Source organism: Homarus americanus, unplaced genomic scaffold (genome assembly GCF_018991925.1).
Source record: "Homarus americanus isolate GMGI-L3 unplaced genomic scaffold, GMGI_Hamer_2.0 scaffold19065, whole genome shotgun sequence".
Lineage (NCBI taxonomy): Eukaryota > Metazoa > Arthropoda > Malacostraca > Decapoda > Nephropidae > Homarus > Homarus americanus.
In genome coordinates, this window is record NW_024757463.1 from 1,222,915 (window position 1) to 1,243,845 (window position 20,931).

The 20,931-nt window shown below is 39.6% G+C and overlaps 1 protein-coding gene and 1 non-coding gene across 2 annotated transcripts; both read left to right on the top strand.

The window, feature by feature from the left end:
- Positions 1 to 636: 636 nt before the first annotated feature.
- Positions 637 to 710, top strand: Trnai-gau. The gene has a single exon. It is a non-coding gene; the product is annotated as a tRNA-Ile (tRNA).
- A 4,263-nt stretch (positions 711 to 4,973) lies between these two features.
- LOC121857499 (splicing factor 3B subunit 3-like) lies at positions 4,974 to 19,783 on the top strand. The gene is given in 25 exon segments (XM_042353585.1): positions 4,974 to 5,184; positions 6,212 to 6,290; positions 6,902 to 7,072; positions 7,195 to 7,367; positions 7,736 to 7,883; positions 8,344 to 8,450; positions 9,037 to 9,147; positions 9,459 to 9,602; positions 9,829 to 9,994; positions 10,415 to 10,570; positions 11,749 to 11,900; positions 12,096 to 12,251; positions 12,449 to 12,604; positions 12,926 to 13,063; positions 13,418 to 13,540; positions 14,392 to 14,586; positions 14,818 to 14,952; positions 15,283 to 15,488; positions 15,889 to 16,011; positions 16,469 to 16,634; positions 16,905 to 17,117; positions 17,523 to 17,672; positions 18,814 to 18,918; positions 18,921 to 19,010; positions 19,624 to 19,783. Coding segments are annotated over 25 exon segments (3,651 nt in total). The 5' UTR covers positions 4,974 to 5,037; the 3' UTR covers positions 19,765 to 19,783.
- The last annotated feature ends 1,148 nt before the right edge of the window (positions 19,784 to 20,931 follow it).

Consider the following 20,931-nt stretch of genomic DNA (forward strand, 5'->3'; position numbering starts at 1 on the left):
TTATATATCAATAAATTTCTATATAAACAGTGTATATAGGCAGTTAAATAATTAATATAAATTTAAATGGCCTAAAAAAAAATAAATAATAATAATAATAATAATCTTTCATTTACCATAATTGTGTCCCATTGTTTATATACCTACATTATCTATCTATCAATATATCTATCTATCTAATTATCTATCTATATATCTATCTATCTAATTATCTATCTATATATCTATCTATCAAATTACACCAGACGCCAAGACTATCGATTTGTTTACACACAAAGACGTCGTTGTCATGGTAACCAGACGCCGTTGTCATGGTAACCAGACGCTACAGTTGCCAGATAGCAATTTCACTTAATATAAAAACGACATTTATTTCCACAAAATTGATATAATTCTGTTATTAATGATTCAATATAAATTAATATAAATATACCTGAGTTACCAGTTAGTGAATATAGATTAATATATAGATAGAACTGTTGCCAAAGAGATATAAATCAATATTAAGAGTTGCCAGTTAGTAAACACAAAATCGAAAATGTTTGAGGAATATTGGTCAATATTAATCTTGCCTGAGGTATATTGATCAATACAGATAGTAAATATATTAAGTAAATACTGCTAAAGATGACTGCAGGCCCGTTAGCTCAGTTGGTTAGAGCGCCGTGCTGATAACGCGGAGGTCGTGGGTTCGATCCCCATGCGGGCCACTATATATTTGGCTTTAAATATGATATAATTTGTATTTTTATCTTATGCATAAATTATAAAAATTACTCATGTATATTCTATCATATTTATGTGTTGTATTCAGTCTAATATTAACGTAGAAGCCATAGCACCATCACCGTCTGGAGTACTCTCACCCTGTCTGGAGTACTGTCACCCTGTCTGGAGTACTGTTACCCTGTCTGGAGTACTGTCACCCTGTCTGGAGTACTGTCACCCCATCTGGAGTACTGTCACCCTGTCTGGAGGTCAACACCCTGTCTGGAGTACTGTCACCCCTGTCTGGAGTACTGTTACCCTGTTCAGCACTGCCCCATCTGGGAGTACTACCACCCTGTCTGAGTACCACCCTGTCTGGAGTACTGTCACCCTGTCTGGAGTACTGTCACCCTGTCTGGAGTACTGTCACCCTGTCTGGAGTACTGTCACCCCATCTGGAGTACTGTCACCCTGTCTGAGTAATTCCCATCTGAGTACTGTCACCACGTCAGGAGTACTGTCACCTCGTCAGGAGTACTGGGTCACCCTGTCTGGAGTACTGTCACCCCATCTTGGAGTACTGTCACCCCGTCTGAGTACTCTCATTGTCACTCCTGTCTGAGTACTGTCAATTCTGTCTGGAGTACTGTCAACTCTGTCTGAAAGATTGTCACCCCATCTGGAGTACTGTCACCACGTCAGGTGCACTGTCACCCGTCAGGAGTAATGGTCACCTGTCTGGAGCATTGTCACCCATCTGGAGTACTGTCACCCCTGTCTGGAGTACTGTCACCCTGTCTGGAGTACTGTCACCTGTCTGAGTACTGTCACCTCGATCTGAGCACTGTCACCCCATCTGAGTACTGTCACCCTGTTCGAGTACTGTCACCCCATCTGAGGCTCTCGTCACCCCCATCTGGAGTACTGTCACCCCATCTGGAGTACTGTCACCCTGTCTAGAGTACTGTCACCCCATCTGGAGTACTGTCACCCCATCTGGAGTACTGTCACCCCATCTGGAGTACTGTCACCCCATCTGGAGTACTGTCACCCCATCTGGAGTTCTCATACTACAGACAGACAAGGGGTGATCTAAACCAACTCACATCTGTTCTGTAAATGTCGATAAGGATAAAGATCTTTGTGGTGTGACAAATTAACCTAACCTAACCTAACCTAACCTAACCTAACCTAACCTCTAGTATGTCACTGAAGCCACACATCCTCAACATTGCTAAAGCTGCCTCCTGAAAGCTGGGAATACTGTACAGATGCCATAGCTACTTCACTCCTGTACAGTTGGTTCAAGTATATAAGGGATTCATTCGTCCTAACTTGGAGTACTGCTCTCATATCTGGGGTGGCTCTGTTAGATAGGGTGGAATCAAAGGCATTTTAACTCTCCTCCTTTAGTTGATAATCTTTCTTCCCTTTCTCTTCACCACAATGTTGCTTCACTCTCTCTCTTTTACAGGTACTTTAACGGGCAATGTTTGGTGGATTTAGCAGCCTGTATACCCCCGGCCAGGCCATGGGCTCGTAACACACATCTTACCCACGGTGCCCACTGTTTCTCTGTGGATATGGGTCACACTATAATAACCCATTACAGTACCTCCTTCACTCCTCACACTGTACAATACTCTGCCTTCTGTGTTCCCGTCATCTTCTCAGTGTAGATTAATATAAACTTTTCCTTTTTTATTGGTAATTTCTCTTTATTCTTATTTTATCTCCCCCTTATGCCCCGTTGTGGGTGAATGACCTGTGCCCGGGTGAATGACCTGTGCCCGGGTGAATGACCTGTGCCCGGGTGAATGACCTGTGCCTGGGTGAATGACCTGTGCTCCGGGTGAATGACCTGTGCCCAGGAATGACCTGTGCCTGGGTGAATGACCTGTGCCCCAAGTGAATGACCCAGCCCGGGTGAACTGAACCCAGCCCGGGTGAATGACCTGTGCCCGGGTGGATGACCTGTGCCCGGGTGAATGACCTGTGCCTGCGGAATGACCCAGCCCGGGTGAATGACCCTGTGCCCGGGTGAATGACCTGTGCCTGCAAGAATGACCTGTGCCCGGGTGAATGACCTGTGCCCGGGTGAATGACCTGTGCCCGGGTGAATGACCTGTGCCCGGGTGAGTTAGTCCCCGTTAAAACCAAACATATAACTAACACACCTACAGACAAGACACAATAAATAACTCACAAAAAACATTAAAAAATCATGAAAATAAATTAACATATTAACTCGGGACATCACAAGCTAATTTATCATACAAGTAAATACATCATACAGGAGCTACTAGATCTATGGAGCAGTATTAATATATTTGTAGTGATTTATACACTTAAAATCACTTAAAATCACCTTAAAATTGACTTAAATAACAACAGTACCTAAATGCTCTAATAAAAGTCTAAATATAAAAAAAACTCAAAAATATTATACATTGACATACCCTCCACTACAAACTCTTATTACTCACTTATAACCACTTAAAACACACTTAAATACACTTAAAACTCACTTAATACCTTGATTCCATCCGCTTTAGTGTTTATTAATGTTTTTCTATCCTTAAAACACCGAAAAAACACAAAAACTACTGAAAAGATCGAGCAAAATTGACCTTCCCGCCATTTTCTCGCCCTTTCAGCTGACGAGAAATAACATGAGGAACTAAGTTACGGTAAATATTTATTCTTTTATTTTTATTTTTATTCAAACTTATGATTAATTTTATTTATTTTATATAATTATATAATTTTATTTTATATATTTTTACGTTTATTTTATTTTTTAGTGATTTATTTATTATTATTTAAGACTTGTTTTGATTTATATAGATGTATGGAGGAATAAAGATACATAGATAGATAAATATATACATATATAGATAGATAGAGATAAATAGACATATATGTAGATAATTAGATAGATAGATAGATAGATAAATAGATAGATAGATAGAAAAGATAGATAGATACGCAAGTCGTTCCTCACTTGTCCATCATGGCGTCTCTACCCAAACGCTTCCGTGAACAAATTTTTTTAATCTCGAAACATCCACCTTATTTATAGACATTAATGATATATTCCTTCATATAAAAATACAATAAACATTTAAAAATATTTATAGATATATATAGATGATTTATATAGATGTTTATATAGGTAAATTAATATAAACCGGCAGATGCTTTAAGAGTTGCCAGTTAATGTTTTTCTCTCTCAATGGCGTCCAGAGCGTCGTGAAATATTACCAATTATTTTTTGTTTTTTTCGCCGAATTTTGTACCCTGAGGTAAGTATCATTAATTAAATAGAGTTAAGTGATTAATTACCTTTATTTTGAGGTGTTAATGATGTTAAATAGAGATTAATTAAGCGAGGTATTGAGGGAAATAAACGAGTTACCTAGATTATTTGTTTATATTTTCTATTTAATTTTGACCTTTAATTAATCTCTAAGGTAAGTTTAATTAGGCTATATGGTCGTTAGGTGTTAATTAGGGTCGGTTTTAGTGATTAGTGTGAGTTAGGAATTGATTATAGAGACGTTGGGTTTGTCTATGTATATATGTATGTATATTGTGTGTATGTATATTGTCTGTGTATGTATGTATGTTGTCTGTATGTATGTATATTGTCTGTATGTATGTATGTATGTATGTATATTGTCTGTATGTATGTATGTTGTCTGTATGTATGTATGTACGTATGTATGTATGTATGTATGTACGTATGTATGTATGTATATTGTCTATGTATGTACGTATGTATGTATGTATATTGCCTGTGTATGTATGTATGTATGTCTATATTCTAATTAAATTCCATTATTATCATTATTATTATTATTATTATCATTATTCTTTACTATTATCATTATTATTATCATTATTCTTTTCTATTATCATTATTATTATCATTATTCTTTACTATTATCATTATTATTATCATTATTCTTTATTATCATTATTCTTATCATTATTCTTTACTATTATCATTATTATTATCATTATTCTTTACTATTATCATTATTCTTTACTATTATCATTATTCTTTACTATTATCATTATTATTATCATTATTCTTACTATTATCATTATTATTATCATTATTCTTTACTATTATCATTATTATTATCATTATTCTTTACTATTATTATTATTATCATTATTCTGTACTATTATCATTATTATTATCATTATTCTTTATTATCATTATTCTTATCATTATTCTTACTCCACAGATCAAGTATAAAAGACACTACCACCACACCCAGTTGTGGCTATCATCGGAGGAACGTCTGATCGACCGACGGGATGTACCTCTATAACCTCACATTGCAGAGAGCGTCCGGGATCACCCACGCGGTCCACGGGAACTTCTCGGGCACCAGGACTCAGGAGTTGGTCGTGTCGAGGGGCCGGTCGCTCGAACTACTCAGGCCCGACCCTAATACTGGAAAAGTGAGATGATGGGAGGGTTTGATTGGGTTTTGGTTGGGGTTAGGTTAGCTTTGGGGTTAGGTTAGCTTTGAGGTTAGGTTAGCAATAAGTTAGCTTTGAGGTTAGGTTAGGTTAGCAATAAGTTAGCTTTGAGGTTAGGTTAGCAATAAGTTAGCTTTGGGGTTAGGTTAGCAATAAGTTAGCTTTGGGGTTAGGTTAGCAATAAGTTAGCTTTGAGGTTAGGTTAGGTTAGCTTTGGGGTTAGGTTAGCAATAAGTTAGCTTTGGGGTTAGGTTAGCAATAAGTTAGCTTTGAGGTTAGGTTAGGTTAGCAATAAGTTAGCAGGTTAGCAATAAGTTAGCTTTGAGGTTAGGTTAGGTTAGCAATAAGTTAGTTTGAGGGTTAGGTTAGCAATAAGTTAGCTTTGGGGTTAGGTTAGCAATAAGTTAGCTTTGGGGGTTAGTTAGTTAGGTTAAGTTAGCTTAGTTGGGTTAGGTTAGGTTGGCTTTGAGCAGTTGGTTTTTGGGTTAGGTTAGCAAATAAGTTAGCTTTTGGGGTTAGGTTAGCAATAAGTTAGCTTTGGGGTTAGGTTAGCAATAGGTTAGCAATAAGTTAGCTTTGGGGTTAGGTTAGCAATAAGTTAGCTTTGGGGTTAGGTTAGCAATAAGTTAGCTTTGGGGTTAGGTTAGGTTAGCAATATGTTAGCTTTGGGGTTAGGTTAGCAATGAGTTAGCTTTGGGGTTAGGTTAGCATTTGGGTATTTAATAAGTGAAATAATCCAGGGTGTCTAATCTTCAGGTGATACAATAAATAATATACAGTATTTTCTCGAATTAACGAATTATTTAGAGTCATCCTTTTCCGCTAAATCAAATCTCCGTTATTTTTTGCTCGATTTAGCGAACGGGTTCACTAAATCGAGCGAAAAATAACGGAGACTCCTAAAATTCGCTGGACGACCCAAACAATAATAATAAAAAATAAATCCGATCGACAAAATAAACACGACATACACTTGTGAGGTAATTACTGCCGTTTATATCAACAGGTCCACACCATACTGACGACAGACATCTTTGGGGTCATCCGGTCCCTAATGGCTTTCAGGTTAACGGGCGGAAATAAAGGTGAGATTTGAGTAATTGGCGTTATTAATATTTATTTAATTTTTGTGGATTTTAATGACGTGAATCTATTAATTATACTAAATATATTGCTATTATTACTGCTATTTCTACTACTATTACTGCTACTACTACTAATAATAATATTTATTCAGTAAACTCATCATTAAAATTTACAATATTGGTTCAGCATGTATATAAACAATGCAGAATATATATACAGTGATATCCCCATCAGCCGGATCAAATTGGTGCAGAACGCTTCCAGGAATGAGAGATTTCCAGGTAACAAGACGACTCTCCCGAGGCCGGAAATGAAAAATCCCTCATCCCTGGAAATTTCTGGATGTTGGGAAATTTCTCTCGGAATTATCGGGAAAAGGTGCCCCTCGGAAAATCGCTCCCAAAGCCGGAATTTTCACGAGAATTTCGGCTCTGGGGACGATTTTCCGAGAGAATTTCAGTTCCGGTCATCAGAGAGTTCCGGGTTTGAGGGATTCTGACTAACTTACATAATATAAATCAACTGTAGCTTATAATCAAAATACACATTAATTTTTTACTAGTTTACCGCCCCATAGTGCTATCATACTTACGACATCTGTTTATTCTAGATTACGTCGTCGTTGGGTCGGACTCCGGACGGATCACCATCCTTGAGTACAACCAGGCAAAAAATCAGTTCGAACGCATCCACATGGAAACATTCGGCAAGAGCGGATGCCGGCGAATCGTCCCCGGCCAATACCTAGCCATCGATCCTAAGGGACGTGCCGTGATGATTGGTCAGTCGCGTTACCGTTAGACCTCTTTATGACGAACTAAACCACGTAAAAAAAATACATAACCTAAATTTTATTCTCACACGACGTCAATAAACGATTAAATTTCCCGCATTTTTTTGCAGGTGCCGTAGAGAAGCAGAAGTTGGTGTACATCCTGAACCGCGACGCAGCTGCTCGCCTCACCATTTCCTCTCCTCTCGAAGCCCACAAGAGCAACACCCTCGTCTACCACACAGTTGGCGTCGACGTGGGTTTCGAGAATCCGCTGTTCGCCTGTTTGGAGATTGATTACGAGGTGTGTACGGTTGGTTATGGGGTATGGTTGATTATGGGGTGAGTACGGTTGATTACAGGGTCAGTGCGATTAATTACAGGTTCAGTACAATTAATTACAGGTTCAGAATGGTTGTTTTTGCGTCGCCTGATGATTAGGTCAGGCGACGATTAGGCGATGATTAGTTTATTTCACCTAATTAAACGACCTGATTCTACCTATATGAGTTATCTTAAGTTAATTACCTTTGTTTATTTACCTCCGATAACATTTGGATATGAGATCATTCAAACATAATAACATTGAAACATAATAACATGATAACATTTGCATCGATAACATTTACAATTAATAACATTCCTACTAACAACATTCATTTATGACCACAGGAAGCCGACACGGACCCCACAGGAGAGGCGGTTCACAGGACGCAGCAGACGTTAACCTTCTACGAGTTGGACCTCGGGCTGAACCACGTCGTTAGGAAGTACCACGAACCCCTTGAGGAGCACGCGAACTTTCTTATCTCCGTCCCTGGTGAGTCGTCTTGGGGTAATGATGAGTTAGTTATGGGGTCACCTGATGATTAGGTCCGTCCCTGGTGAGTCGTCTTGGGGTGATGATGAGTTAGTTATGGGGTCACCTGATGATTAGGTCCGTCCCTGGTGAGTCGTCTTGGGGTGATGAGTTAGTTATGGGGTCACCTGATGATTAGGCCTCCTTGTATATTGTTTCCTGGTGATCTATCTTAATCTAGCTTAACCTAATCTAGTTCCAACTAAACCTACTTTAATCTAATTTAGTTTTACCTAATCTAACTAACTTAACTTAATCTAACTCTGCGATTGTGTGTTTGATCGACTAAACGTTGTGTGTTCGATCGACTAAACGTTGTGTGTTCGATCGACTTAACCCTTCGTTCGATCGACTTAACCCTTCGTTCGATCGACTTAACCCTCCGTTCGATCGACTTAACACCCCAATTGTTGTGTTTCAGGCGGGAACGACGGGCCATCAGGCGTGTTGGTCTGCTCCGAGAACTACATCACCTACAAGAACTTGGGGGATCAGCCAGATATCCGCTGTCCGATACCCAGGAGGAGGGTGAGGTCGCTGTACACACACATCCACGTACATACATACACAGACACATGTACACACTCATGCAGGAATATTCACACGCGCACACACACAACACACTCACACATGCTCGAACATACATGTATATAGACACACGCACAGACAACACATATGCACACACACACACACACACACACATAACAAGTCTTTTAGATTATTAAATGTTGTTTTTACTTGACCTTCTCCTGTTATTAATTCCTCCACACATCGACCCTCATAGCTCATGTTACCTCCCAGACACACGAATCTTTCCCCATGTTTAAGAATCTGTTGCCTACCATAATTTATTTTTAGGTTTTATTTATAATTTTGAAGCAATATTTACTTTAGTCTTTACAGCAGAAACTATTGGATCATATTTTTCGTCTTTTGACACTAATTTGTTAATCATTTTTTGTAATGTTTCTTAACTATCTGATAAGAGTTGTGTAATTTGCATAGTTGTTTAATTAATATTACTTTACCATTAAATTTTAGTCCTTGATAACTAACCTAACCCAACCCAACCCAACCTAACCTAACATAAACTAACCTGACCTGACCTTTCCAGAATGACCTCGATGACCCGGAACGAGGCATGATCTTCATCTGCGCTGCGACCCACAAAACTCGATCCATGTTTTTCTTCTTGGCACAGACGGAACAGGGGGACATCTTCAAGGTGGGGTCTTTGTTGATGCGTTCGTGCCTATACTGACATTGTTGGCTATACTGTATTGATTTTGGCTATACTGTATTGACATTGTTGGCTATATTTTACTGATGTTGGCTATACTGTACTGGCATAGTGACTATATTGACATTCTTGGCTATGTTATTCTGATTTTCTTGGCTATACTGACGTTGAGATATTAGCTACACCGTCTTTAAATATTAGCTACACAGTCTTACGCTATCGACAACACCGACTCGAAACATCGACGTATACAAACCGCTTCGAACTTCTCGTAACGCGGAGACGTCCCTTTCCAGATCACCTTGGAGACCGACGAGGACGTGGTGACGGAGATCAAACTGAAATACTTCGACACCGTCCCACCAGCGACCGCCATGTGCGTCCTCAAGACCGGGTTCCTGTTTGTGGCATCGGAGTTCGGGAATCATTATCTCTACCAGGTGGATACCCTACCCTACCCAACCAGTTTCATAACTAAGGGGTTAAAAGTGACTTACCCTAACCTACCCTACCCAACCAGGTTCATAGCTAAGGGGTTAAAAATGACCTAACCTAACCTGACCAAATCCAACCTAATCAAATTTGAAATCAGACCAAACCTACCCACCCCATAGCTGAAAGTAAACGCCATTATCCACACTCACCCGACGCCCTTCTTTCCCTCAGATCGCCCATCTCGGTGACGACGACGACGAACCAGAATTCAGCTCGGCGATGCCCCTAGAGGAAGGCGACACGTTCTTCTACGCCCCAAGACAGCTGCAGAATCTGGTGTTGGTCGACGAGCTTGATTCCCTCTCTCCCATAATGGCCTGCCAGATTGCCGATTTGGGTGAGGGTTTTTGCTTTGTGTCATCGATGAATGGGGGTTTATAAGTGAGGCCTCGGTATAATGGATTTCTTTCTCGATATATAATTCGTTAGGTGGGGATTGTTGCGTCTAATGGACCCTCGATATAATGGACTTTCATCTCTATATAGTTCATTACAGAGAGGTTTTACATTTAACAGACCCTCGATATAATGGACTTTCATCTCTATATAATCCATTAATATAGTAAATATAGTTTTTACTGTACTTATGAACTATATCTGATAAATTTAACTCAACCATCGATTAATTTTACCCCAATTACACCTTAATTAATTTACAACGTGGAATATAACCCCATTCACTGGTGATTAGCTTCGAAACTATCCCCCCCCCCCCACCCATCCTCCCTAACCTAACGAGCATTTTATCTCCTGACAGCCAATGAAGACACACCCCAGTTGTATACGGTCTGTGGACGAGGGCCGAGGTCGTCCCTTAGGGTGTTACGTCACGGTCTGGAGGTCAGCGAAATGGCCGTCTCGGAGCTGCCCGGTAACCCCACTGCCGTCTGGACCGTGAGGAAACGCGGTGAAGGTGCGTCCGGCGGTGGTGTTTGTTTTTGTGTGTTTTATTGCGTGTTTTTTATTTTTTTATTTTTTTACATTATTATCACCACTATTACCAACTACCACTATTATCACCACTACCACCACCACCTTCCCCTATCACAAACCACCACTTCACCACTAGCACCAAAAACCTCCACTACCACCACCATTCACCACCACCACCACCACATTGACCCTATACCTACCCACCCTAGATTACAAACGCCCGTCATAATCTCTTGTAAACATAAATAACTAAAAAAGGTTGTTTGGTATTTATCCGACAGCCTTTTCTCTCTCTCTTTTCCAGGTCGAAGCGGAGACGGGCGATAAATAAGGTAACATAAACAACAATGAGAGAGAGGGAGAGAGAGAGAGAGAGGTGTGTGTATGGGGGTGACAAGAGAATAATATCTGATAAATGATGTAAAATTTTAAAGGTATCGATCGGGTATTTTCTCGATTTACGAATGATTCCGGCCGTGTAAAAGATTGCGTTTATTGTCGTAAATGTTCCAAGAAGGTGAATTAGGGGTCGATATAGAGATATAATGGTAGTGTGGAGTTAATAGTTAAGGAATAATGATTGATAAAATATGTAAATTTAGAGGTATTTTGATTTACGAAAGTTTCCGGTTCGGTAAAAAGTCGTATATAATAAAAACTGAAATTTATTCCTATTAAAAAATGTAATTGAGTTTTGTTGTGAGTTGTAAGGAAAAAGGTTATTGAATTTTGTTATAAGAGTAAAAGCAATTGAGTTTTGTTGTAAGTTGTAAAGAAAAATAGTTATTGAATGTTGTAAATTGGAAGAAGGCAATTGAATTTTGTTGTAAGCTGTAAAGAAAAAAGCAATTGAGTTTTGTTATAAATTGTAAAGAAAAAAGCAATTGAGTTTTGTTATAAATTGTAAAGAAAAAAGCAATTGAGTTTTGTTATAAATTGTAAAGAAAAAAGCAATTGAGTTTTGTTATAAATTGTAAAGAAAAAAGCAATTGAGTTTTGTTATAAATTGTAAAGAAAAATAATTATCAACTCCTATAAACAATAAGATAAGCGTAGTAGTTAATATCCTCGAGCTTTAAAGTAGTCCCCTCACACCCCATGTACCAATACGATAATAACCCCATACATTAAGGCCTACCGATTCTCCGCTCCCGACAGACCAATACGACTCCTACATCATCGTTTCCTTCGTCAACGCCACGCTGGTCTTGAGCATCGGGGAAACGGTCGAGGAAGTAACGGACTCGGGATTCCTGGGGACCACGCCCACTCTGGCCTGTTCTCAGCTCGGTGACGACGCTTTGGTTCAGGTGAGTTGATGGTGTTGTTGTTATTGTTATAATTAGTAGTAGTATTTATTATTATTATTACTATTTTTATTATTACTATTATTACTCTTATTATTACTATTATTATTACTATTATTACTATTTTTATTATTATTATTACTATTATTACTATTTATTATTATCATTAACGAGGTAATTCCCCCCCCCACCCCAAAGGTTTATCCAGATGGTATCCGACACATCCGAGCAGATCGCCGAGTCAACGAGTGGAAGGCCCCAGGGAAGAAGACCATCGTTAGATGCGCCTTGAATCAACGTCAGGTCGTTATCGCCCTGACAGGAGGAGAGATCGTCTATTTCGAGATGGATCCCGTAAGTCTCCCGTGATTGGTTAACGATCCGACTACCGTACGTGGCGGTTAACTGCGTCATTCAGTAAGCTCTGCGGTAGTCGTTGAGGTTGACGATTCTTAACTACTGAAAAAATATACCATTATCTTCATCAAATTTCTCATGTGGGAATAATTTTCTTTCTAAACTAACCTGACCTGACCTGTATTTCTTAACAGACAGGACAGCTGAACGAGTACACAGAGAGGAAGGAAATGAAGAGTGACGTGATCTGCATGGGGGTCGGGCGAGTGCCGTCAGGGGAGCAGCGATCGCGCTTCTTGGCCGTCGGACTGTCTGATAACACCGTCCGAATCATCAGCCTTGACCCTAATGTGAGGATTTTGATCTATGTATTGTGGAGACCCTAATATAAGGATTTTGATCGACGTCGTGTAAGACCCTAAAGTACAAATATTGATTGACGTCTTGTAAGAGTCTAAAGTTGTGTGAGACCCTAATGTAAAACTATTGATCGATGTTGTGTTTTAAAGGAGCCTACCCTAACCTAACCCTCATATAGTTCATTATAGAGAAGTTCCATATATAATGAACCTCGATATAGCGTACTAACCTCAAATACTCCATTATACAGTCGTCCGTTATAAGAAAGGTCATTATAAAGAGGTCTGACATTAATTCCTCCCACACCCCAGGACTGCCTGACGGTGCGAGGTATGCAGGCCCTTCCCGCCCTGCCAGAGTCCCTCAGCGTTATCGAGATGGGCGGGCAGGAAGGCTCTGAGAATGAGCCTCGTACTTTGGGCTCTCTCTACCTCAACATTGGCCTCCAGGTAAATCTGTCTGTCTGTTTGGGGTCATTGGTTTGTTATCAGTAAATTGCGGCCTCGAAATACGTCTGTGTTTGTATTTGTTTGGGGTCGATAGTTTAATATCAATAAATCACGGCTACCAAGTACAATGTATGTCTGTGTCTTTGTTTAGGGTCGTTGGTTTGTTATCAATAAATGTCGGCCTGAAGATACGTTTGCTTGTGTTTGTTTGGGGTCGATAGTTCATTATCAATAAATCGCGGCCTCCAGGTAATTCTGTCTTGTTTGAGGTCGTTAGCTCGTTATATCAACAAAGTCAAAAAATATACAAATTACGTAATCAACATTTTAACCCACTTTAACTTCCTCCTCCAGAATGGCGTACTCTTGCGAACCGTCTTGGACTCAGTGACAGGGGATATGTCTGACACCCGTACTCGTTATCTGGGTTCCCGCCCCGTTAAGCTGTTTAGGATCATCATGCAGGGGAACGAGTCGGTGAGTTGTCTTATCTGGGCTAATTACCTGTCGTCGGTGTTGGGTGAAATTTGGTTAGTGTTAGGTTAGATTACGTTAGTGTTGTGTTAGATTCGGTTAAGTTAATGTTAGGTTAGGTTAAATTAGTGTTAAGTTAGGTTAAAGGAAATTAGTGAAGTTAGGTTAGGTCAGATTAAATTAGTTTTAGATTAGGTTAGATTAAATTAGTGGTAGGTTAAGTTAAATTAGTGTTAGGTTAAGTTAGATTAGTGTTACCGTAGGTTAAATTAAGTTAGCATTAGGTTAGGTTATCATTGTACCCATAATCAAAACAGTCCACATAATTTACCCTCTAGTAGATTAAATTAGTGTTAGGTTAAGTTAGTGTTAGGTTAAATTAAATGAGCATTAGGTTAGGTTATCATTGTACCCATAATCAAAACAGTCCACATAATTTACCCTCTAGTAGATTAAATTAGTGTTAGGTTAAGTTAGTGTTAGGTTAAGTTAGTGTTAGGTTAAATTAAATTAGCATTAGGTTAGGTTATCATTCTACCCATACTCAAAACAGTCCACATAATTTACCCTCTAGTAGATTAAATTAGTGTTAGGTTAAGTTAGTGTTAGGTTAAGTTAGTGTTAGGTTAAGTTAGTGTTAGGTTAAGTTAGTGTTAGGTTAAGTTAGTGTTAGGTTAAATTAAATTAGCATTAGGTTAGGTTATCATTCTACCCATAATCAAAACAGTCCACATAATTTACCCTCTAGTAGATTAAATTAGTGTTAGGTTAAGTTAGTGTTAGGTTAAATTAAATTAGCATTAGGTTAGGTTATCATTCTACCCATAATCAAAACAGTCTACCCTCTATTGTAGGTGCTGGCCATGTCATCCCGTTCCTGGCTTTCATACTACTACCAGAACAGATTCCACTTGACTCCCCTATCATACGAGAGTCTGGAGTACGCGGCGGGGTTCTCGTCTGAGCAGTGTCCCGAGGGTATTGTTGCCATCTCCACGAACACCCTCAGAATTTTGGCATTGGAGAAGCTCGGAGCGGTGTTCAATCAGGTGCGTTTGATTGTTTTTTTTTGGTTTAATCGGGTGCGTTTGATTTTTTTTGGTTTAATCGGGTGCGTTTGATTGTTTTTTTGGTTTAATCGGGTGCGTTTGATTGTTTTTTTGGTTTAATCGGGTGCGTTTGATTGGTTTTTGGTTTGTGTTGGTGAGGGTGATATGGTAATTCAACCCAACATAACCTAACCTAACCCAACTTAATCCAACCGCACCATCTTTCCGCAGGTGTCGCATCCCCTGGAGTACACGCCACGCAAGTTCGTCATCCACCCAGAGAGCGGACACCTGGTGGTCATAGAGACAGACCACAACGCTTACACAGACGACACCAAGAGGCAGCGTAAGATGCAGATGGCCGAGGTACGACGACTCTCCGATTGATTGTTTATTTCTCCGCGTTTGTCGTCAATTTTTTTTTTTATTATTATGATTATTATTGTTGTTATTTTTGTTATTATTATTGTTATTATTATTGTTATTATTGTTATTATTGTTGTTATTTAGTAGTATTAGTATTTATTATTATTATTGTATTTGATTGATCAGAAAACTTCATAAATATATTAAATTTTGACCAGAAAGATAGATAGATCGACAGACAGATAGAGAATTATAGACAGACAGACAGACAGATAGATAAATAAATCACAGGATCAATAACAGAACATCCCCCCCCCCCACCCCAAACAGGAACTAAGAGAAGCCGCAGGAGAGGAAGAGACAGAGGTCGCTGACAGGATGGCCGAAGCGCTGTTGTCCGAGGATCTTCCCGACTCGGTGTTCGGAGCCCCCAAAGCCGGGCCGGGCATGTGGGCGTCTCTGGTGCGTATCATCGAGCCCATACAAGGCAACACGCTTCACACGATACGATTGGACCAGAACGAGGCTGCCTTCAGGTGATTAAAGTCAGGGTCGTTTGTGGTTTCGTTGTTAGTGATTAAACCAGCCCCATGGTTCCAGGTCATTGGTTTATGTATTAAACTAACTATGATTAATTGGGGTCATTGGATTAGTTAGATATTTAACTAAATGAGGCTGTTTTCAGGTGATTAAATCAGGGTCGTTTGTGGTTCCGTCGCTAGTGATTAAACCGGCCCCATGTTTCCAGATCATTGGTTTATGTATTAAACTAACTATGATTAATTGGGGCATTGGATTAATTAGATATTAAACTCGGTCTCTGCTCTATGGTTAATTACAGTAGTCTAAGGTTAAAATTCACCTAACCAAGCCAACCCAAACCTAACCTAACCAAACCTAACCTAACCAAAGCTAACCTAACCAATCTTTTTGCAGTATTTCGTTGGTGAAGTTCGCCAATCAGACGGATATGGATCAACAACATCTTCTGGTGGGTACGGTCAAGGACTACCAGCTTAGCCCTAGGATTGTCGACTGTGGCTACATATACTGCTATAGGTGAGTGGTGGGTTGTGGGGTGGGTCGTGGTGGGTTGTGGTGGGTGAGTGGGTCGCGGGTAGGGTCATGGGGTGGGTGAGTGATAAAACCTCCATCTAACGAACTATATAGAGATGAAAGTCCATTATATCGAGGGTCTGTTAGATGTAAAACCTCCATATAATGAACTATATAGAGAATTCATTATATTAAGGTTTCAATAGCTGTAAAACCCCCTTATAACTAATTATACAAAGAAGTCATTATATCAAGGTTTTGGTAGCTATAAAACCCCCTTATAATGAATTATACAGAGAGAGAAGTCATTATATCAAGGTTTCGGTAGATGTGGAACCCCCAGAGGTCATTATATCAAGGTTTCAATAGCTGTTAAACCCCCATATAACGAATTATACAAAGAAAGATGTCATTATATCAAGGTTTCAGTGTGTTTACGATTTGTTTTGTTTTGCGTCAGAGTCGTCGGGGATTGCACCAGCCTAGAGCTCGTCCATCGCACCGAAGTCGAGGACATTCCCACTGCCATCTGCTCGTACAATGGCCGCGTGCTGATTGGTGTGGGCCGCCTGCTGAGAATATACGACCTGGGCAAGAAAAAGCTGTTGCGGAAATGTGAGAATAAGGTAAAGGGGTCACTTGACTATTAAATACCTAACCTAACCAAACTTAATCTAATCTACCCTAACCAAATCTACCCTAATCTAACCAAATCTACCCTAACCTAACCAAATCTACCCTAACCTAACCTAACCTTAGTTTATTTCACATGAAGCTTTTACCCACTCCTGATGCTAACCAAACCTAACCAAACCTAACGTAACCCAACCAAACACAACCCCCACAACTCACGATTCCCCACCAGATTACAACAATTTTCTCCCGTCACATTACAGCACATCCCTAACCTCATCGTGGACATCAAGGCTCGAGGCCAACGGGTGTTTGTCAGCGATGTCCAGGAGAGTCTGTTCGTGCTGCGTTACAAGAGACAAGAGAATCAGCTCATCATATTCGTGGACGACACCAACCAGCGCTGGGTCACCACGTCGTGTCTCCTGGATTTCGACACCGCAGCCGTCGCCGACAAGTTCGGTAATATTGCCGTGGTGAGTATAGACGTGTGTTGGTGTGATTGATGGCTAGTTTGGTCTATATCGCCGTGGTGGTTGCGGACGCGTGTTGGTGTGAATGACGGCAGGTTCGGTAAAGCAGTACGACACGGCGTTACGTTTTAATTCCTTTCCTTGTAGATAAATATGCAATACAGTATAACCGATGGAAATGAATTTTAAGCGATAATCAGAATATTGTGTTTAGATATTGAACAGCTTGGAGGGATTAGGTTAGGTTAGATTAAGTTAAGTGAGATTAGCTAACCTAATCTAATCAATGCAATACAACTCAATCCAACCTAATCTAACCCTCACCCAACCAAACCCAACCTAACTCCAACCTAACCTAACGTAACCCCAACCTAACCATACCATTACTATACCCGTCCCGCTGCACAGGTGAGACTGGGCGGAGATATAAACGACGATGTTGACGAGGATCCTACAGGCAACAAGGCATTATGGGACCGCGGACTGCTGAACGGCGCGTCGCAGAAGGCCGAGGTCATCGCCAACTTTCACGTGGGCGAGACGGTGAACACCCTTGAGGTAAGAATGACGACTGTGTTGTTGTTTTTGTCGATTATTGGGGTAGATTTTTTTTTATTATTATTATTATTATTGCGGGAAGAAAACATAATGTATTGGTGATTGATTTTGTGTTTGTTTTATTAATGCAGGAATAGAAAGTAATTTATTGGTTATTCTTGGTGATTGATAGTTTATTATATTATTATAGGAACAAAAGAGTAATTTATTTCTAGTTTATATTTTATTATTTAGATTATTTTTTTAATGGATGGAGATTGAGTTTATTTTAGTTAGTGAAGGGACAAAACGATTTATTTTGATATATATAATTGAAGGTAAAAAAATACAGCTTATTTTCAATTTATGTTTGATATAGACAGACAGACAAACAGACAGACAGACAGACAGACAGAGAGAGACAGACAGACAGACAGACAGACAGACAGACAGAGACAGAGGGAGAGACAGACAGACAGACAGTAGACAGAGAGAGAGACAGACAGACAAGACAGACAGACAGACAGACAGACAGACAGACAGAGAGAGACAGACAGACAGAGAGAGAGAGACTGGACAGACAGGACAAGACAGACAGACAGGAGAGACAGACAGACAGACAGACAGACAGAGACAGAGACAGACAGAGACAAACAGACAGACAGACAGAGAGAGACAGACAGACGTAGACAGATACATATAATTTCTCAAGCTGTCATGTTCCATAATATATCCAGTATTAAATAAATATATTGTTTATAGCCTTTTATCTTGTGTGTTAATAATAATAATAATAATAATAATAAAATGATGAAAAAACGTTAATAATAATATAATGATGATGAAACGATGATAATAATAATGATAATAATAATAAAATGATGATGAAACGATAATAATAATAACAACTTCTCAAAATAAACATCAAATACCCCTTCCCAATGACAACCATCACCACAATAATAAACGTTCTCTCTCTCTCTCTCTCCTACTCCCTCCTCCCTCCCCCTCCCTCCCTCCCACTTCTCCCTCCCTCCCTCCCTCCCTCCCTCCCACTTCTCCCTCCCTCCCTCCCTCCCCCTCCCTCCCTCCCTCCTCCCTCCTCCCTCCCTCCCTCCCTCCCTCCTCCCTCCCTCCCTCCCTCCCTCCTCCCCTCTCTCAGAAAGCAACGCCGATTCCTCGAGGCAGTGAGTCGCTGGTGTACACAACCTCAGCGGACGTGTCAAGTGTTGGTGCCGCTACGTCGCGAAGACTACTTAACTGTTTCCCCAGAATCTGGAGATGCATATGAGGTCTGAACACCCGCCCCTGTGTGGCCGTGATCACCTGTCCTTCCGATCGTATTTCTTCCCCGTCAAGGTAAATATTGTACCTAACCTAACCTTACCTAACCAAACCAAACCTCATCTAACCTAACCTTCCGATTGTATTTCTTATTGTCCCTAACCTAACCTGACCTCATCCTAACCTAGCCTTACCTAACCCAACCAAACTTAACCTAACCTTGTATTTAAAACATCACTTACACTCTGCCCGTAAGTTTTAAATCGCCTTTATATACACAGTGATAATCCCGTCAGCCGGAACAACAGACACAGAGCACTTACGGGAATGAGAGTTTTCAGGGTAACCAGACGACTCTCTCAAAGGCCAAGAAAAAACTCCCTCATCCCCGGAATTTTCCCGAATTTTCCGGGTATCGGGAAATTTTTCTCGGGATTTTCCGGAAAATTTTAGTTCCGGCCATCGTAGAGTTCCATGTTTGAGGGATTCTGGGTCACGGGGACATTGCCACGTGTTCTCAAGATTGTAGACTAATTTCTTACCTAAACTAAGCTAACCTAACCAAATAAAACCAATCCTAACCTAACCAAAAATAACCAATTCACACCAAATCAAACCCTAATAAAAACAAATAAACAATCCTAACGATCTATTAAATTTCATTGTTTTTTTGTTCTCCTCATTATAGAACGTCATCGATGGGGACATATGTGAACAGCTCAATATGGTCGACCAGGCAAAACAACGCAGCATATCCGAAGACTTAGACAAGACCCCTAACGAACTGTCCAAGAGGTTAGAGGATATCAGAACGCGATATGCCTTCTAGACTGCCTCCCCCACCTCCACCACCATCTACGCGAATGGCCACGCTCGTGGGTAATATATTTCAGCGCCATTCACTTAACGCCTTTTACAGCTGCTGCAACATGGTGTCTTGGCAACGTCATTTTGCTAAGGTGTGGTTAGATACAGGCAACTGTGCATAATATTTTTTAAAAATTTTAATTTTTCTTTTATAACTTAGGGAACAGGAGTGAATCCTATACAATATTTAATGAACTATATAGAGATGAAAGTCCATTATATCGAGGGTCAGTTAGATGTGAAACCTCCATATAACGAACTATATAGAGATGAAGTCCATTATATCGAGGGTCAGTTAGATGTGAAACCTCCATATAACGAACTATATAGAGATGAAAGTCCATTATATCGAGGGTCAGTTAGATGTGAAACCTCCATATAATGAACTATATAGAGATGAAAGTCCATTATATCGAGGGTCAGTTAGATGTGAAACCTCCATATAACGAACTATACCGGGTATAGAGATGAAGTCCATTATATCGAGGTTTCACCATGTAAATGAATTAAGTGCAAATACATTTTCTTGACTGAAAAGAAGATAAACAAATACATTTTCATTAAGCAAACAAAATTATGTATTTAATGAAGAAATAACAAGTTCTTAATGTGTACCTGATGTCAATTGTCTACTTTTAATTACCTATGTTAATTTACTCTCCAGGAGGTAAAATAAATCTTTTTTTTTAATAAATTTTGTAAACATGAATTAATTATTTGTTTCTTCTATGTAGTTATTTTTTTCTCTGGTTAAACGACGTGATTTTGTATAAAACTTTTCATTTAATAAAAAACATAATTGATATATATATAGTTTTTATTTACTTTCTCTGGTGTGTGGGTGTGTGTACGTGTGTGTGGGTGTGTGTACGTGTGTGTGTGTGTGTGGACATTTTTCATCTAAATATGGTGATGTGTAATTTTATAATAATATAAATCTTTTAATTATATATTCAGTATTATTACTGAATTTATTTTATTAATTTATTCCTGTTTTGGTTATATACTCCTTGGCCAAACACTCTTTCCTGTTTTGGTTATATACTCCTTGGCCAAACACTCTTTCCTGTCTTGGTTATATAGACTTATTCCTGTCTTGATTATATAGTCCTTGGACCAACACTCATTC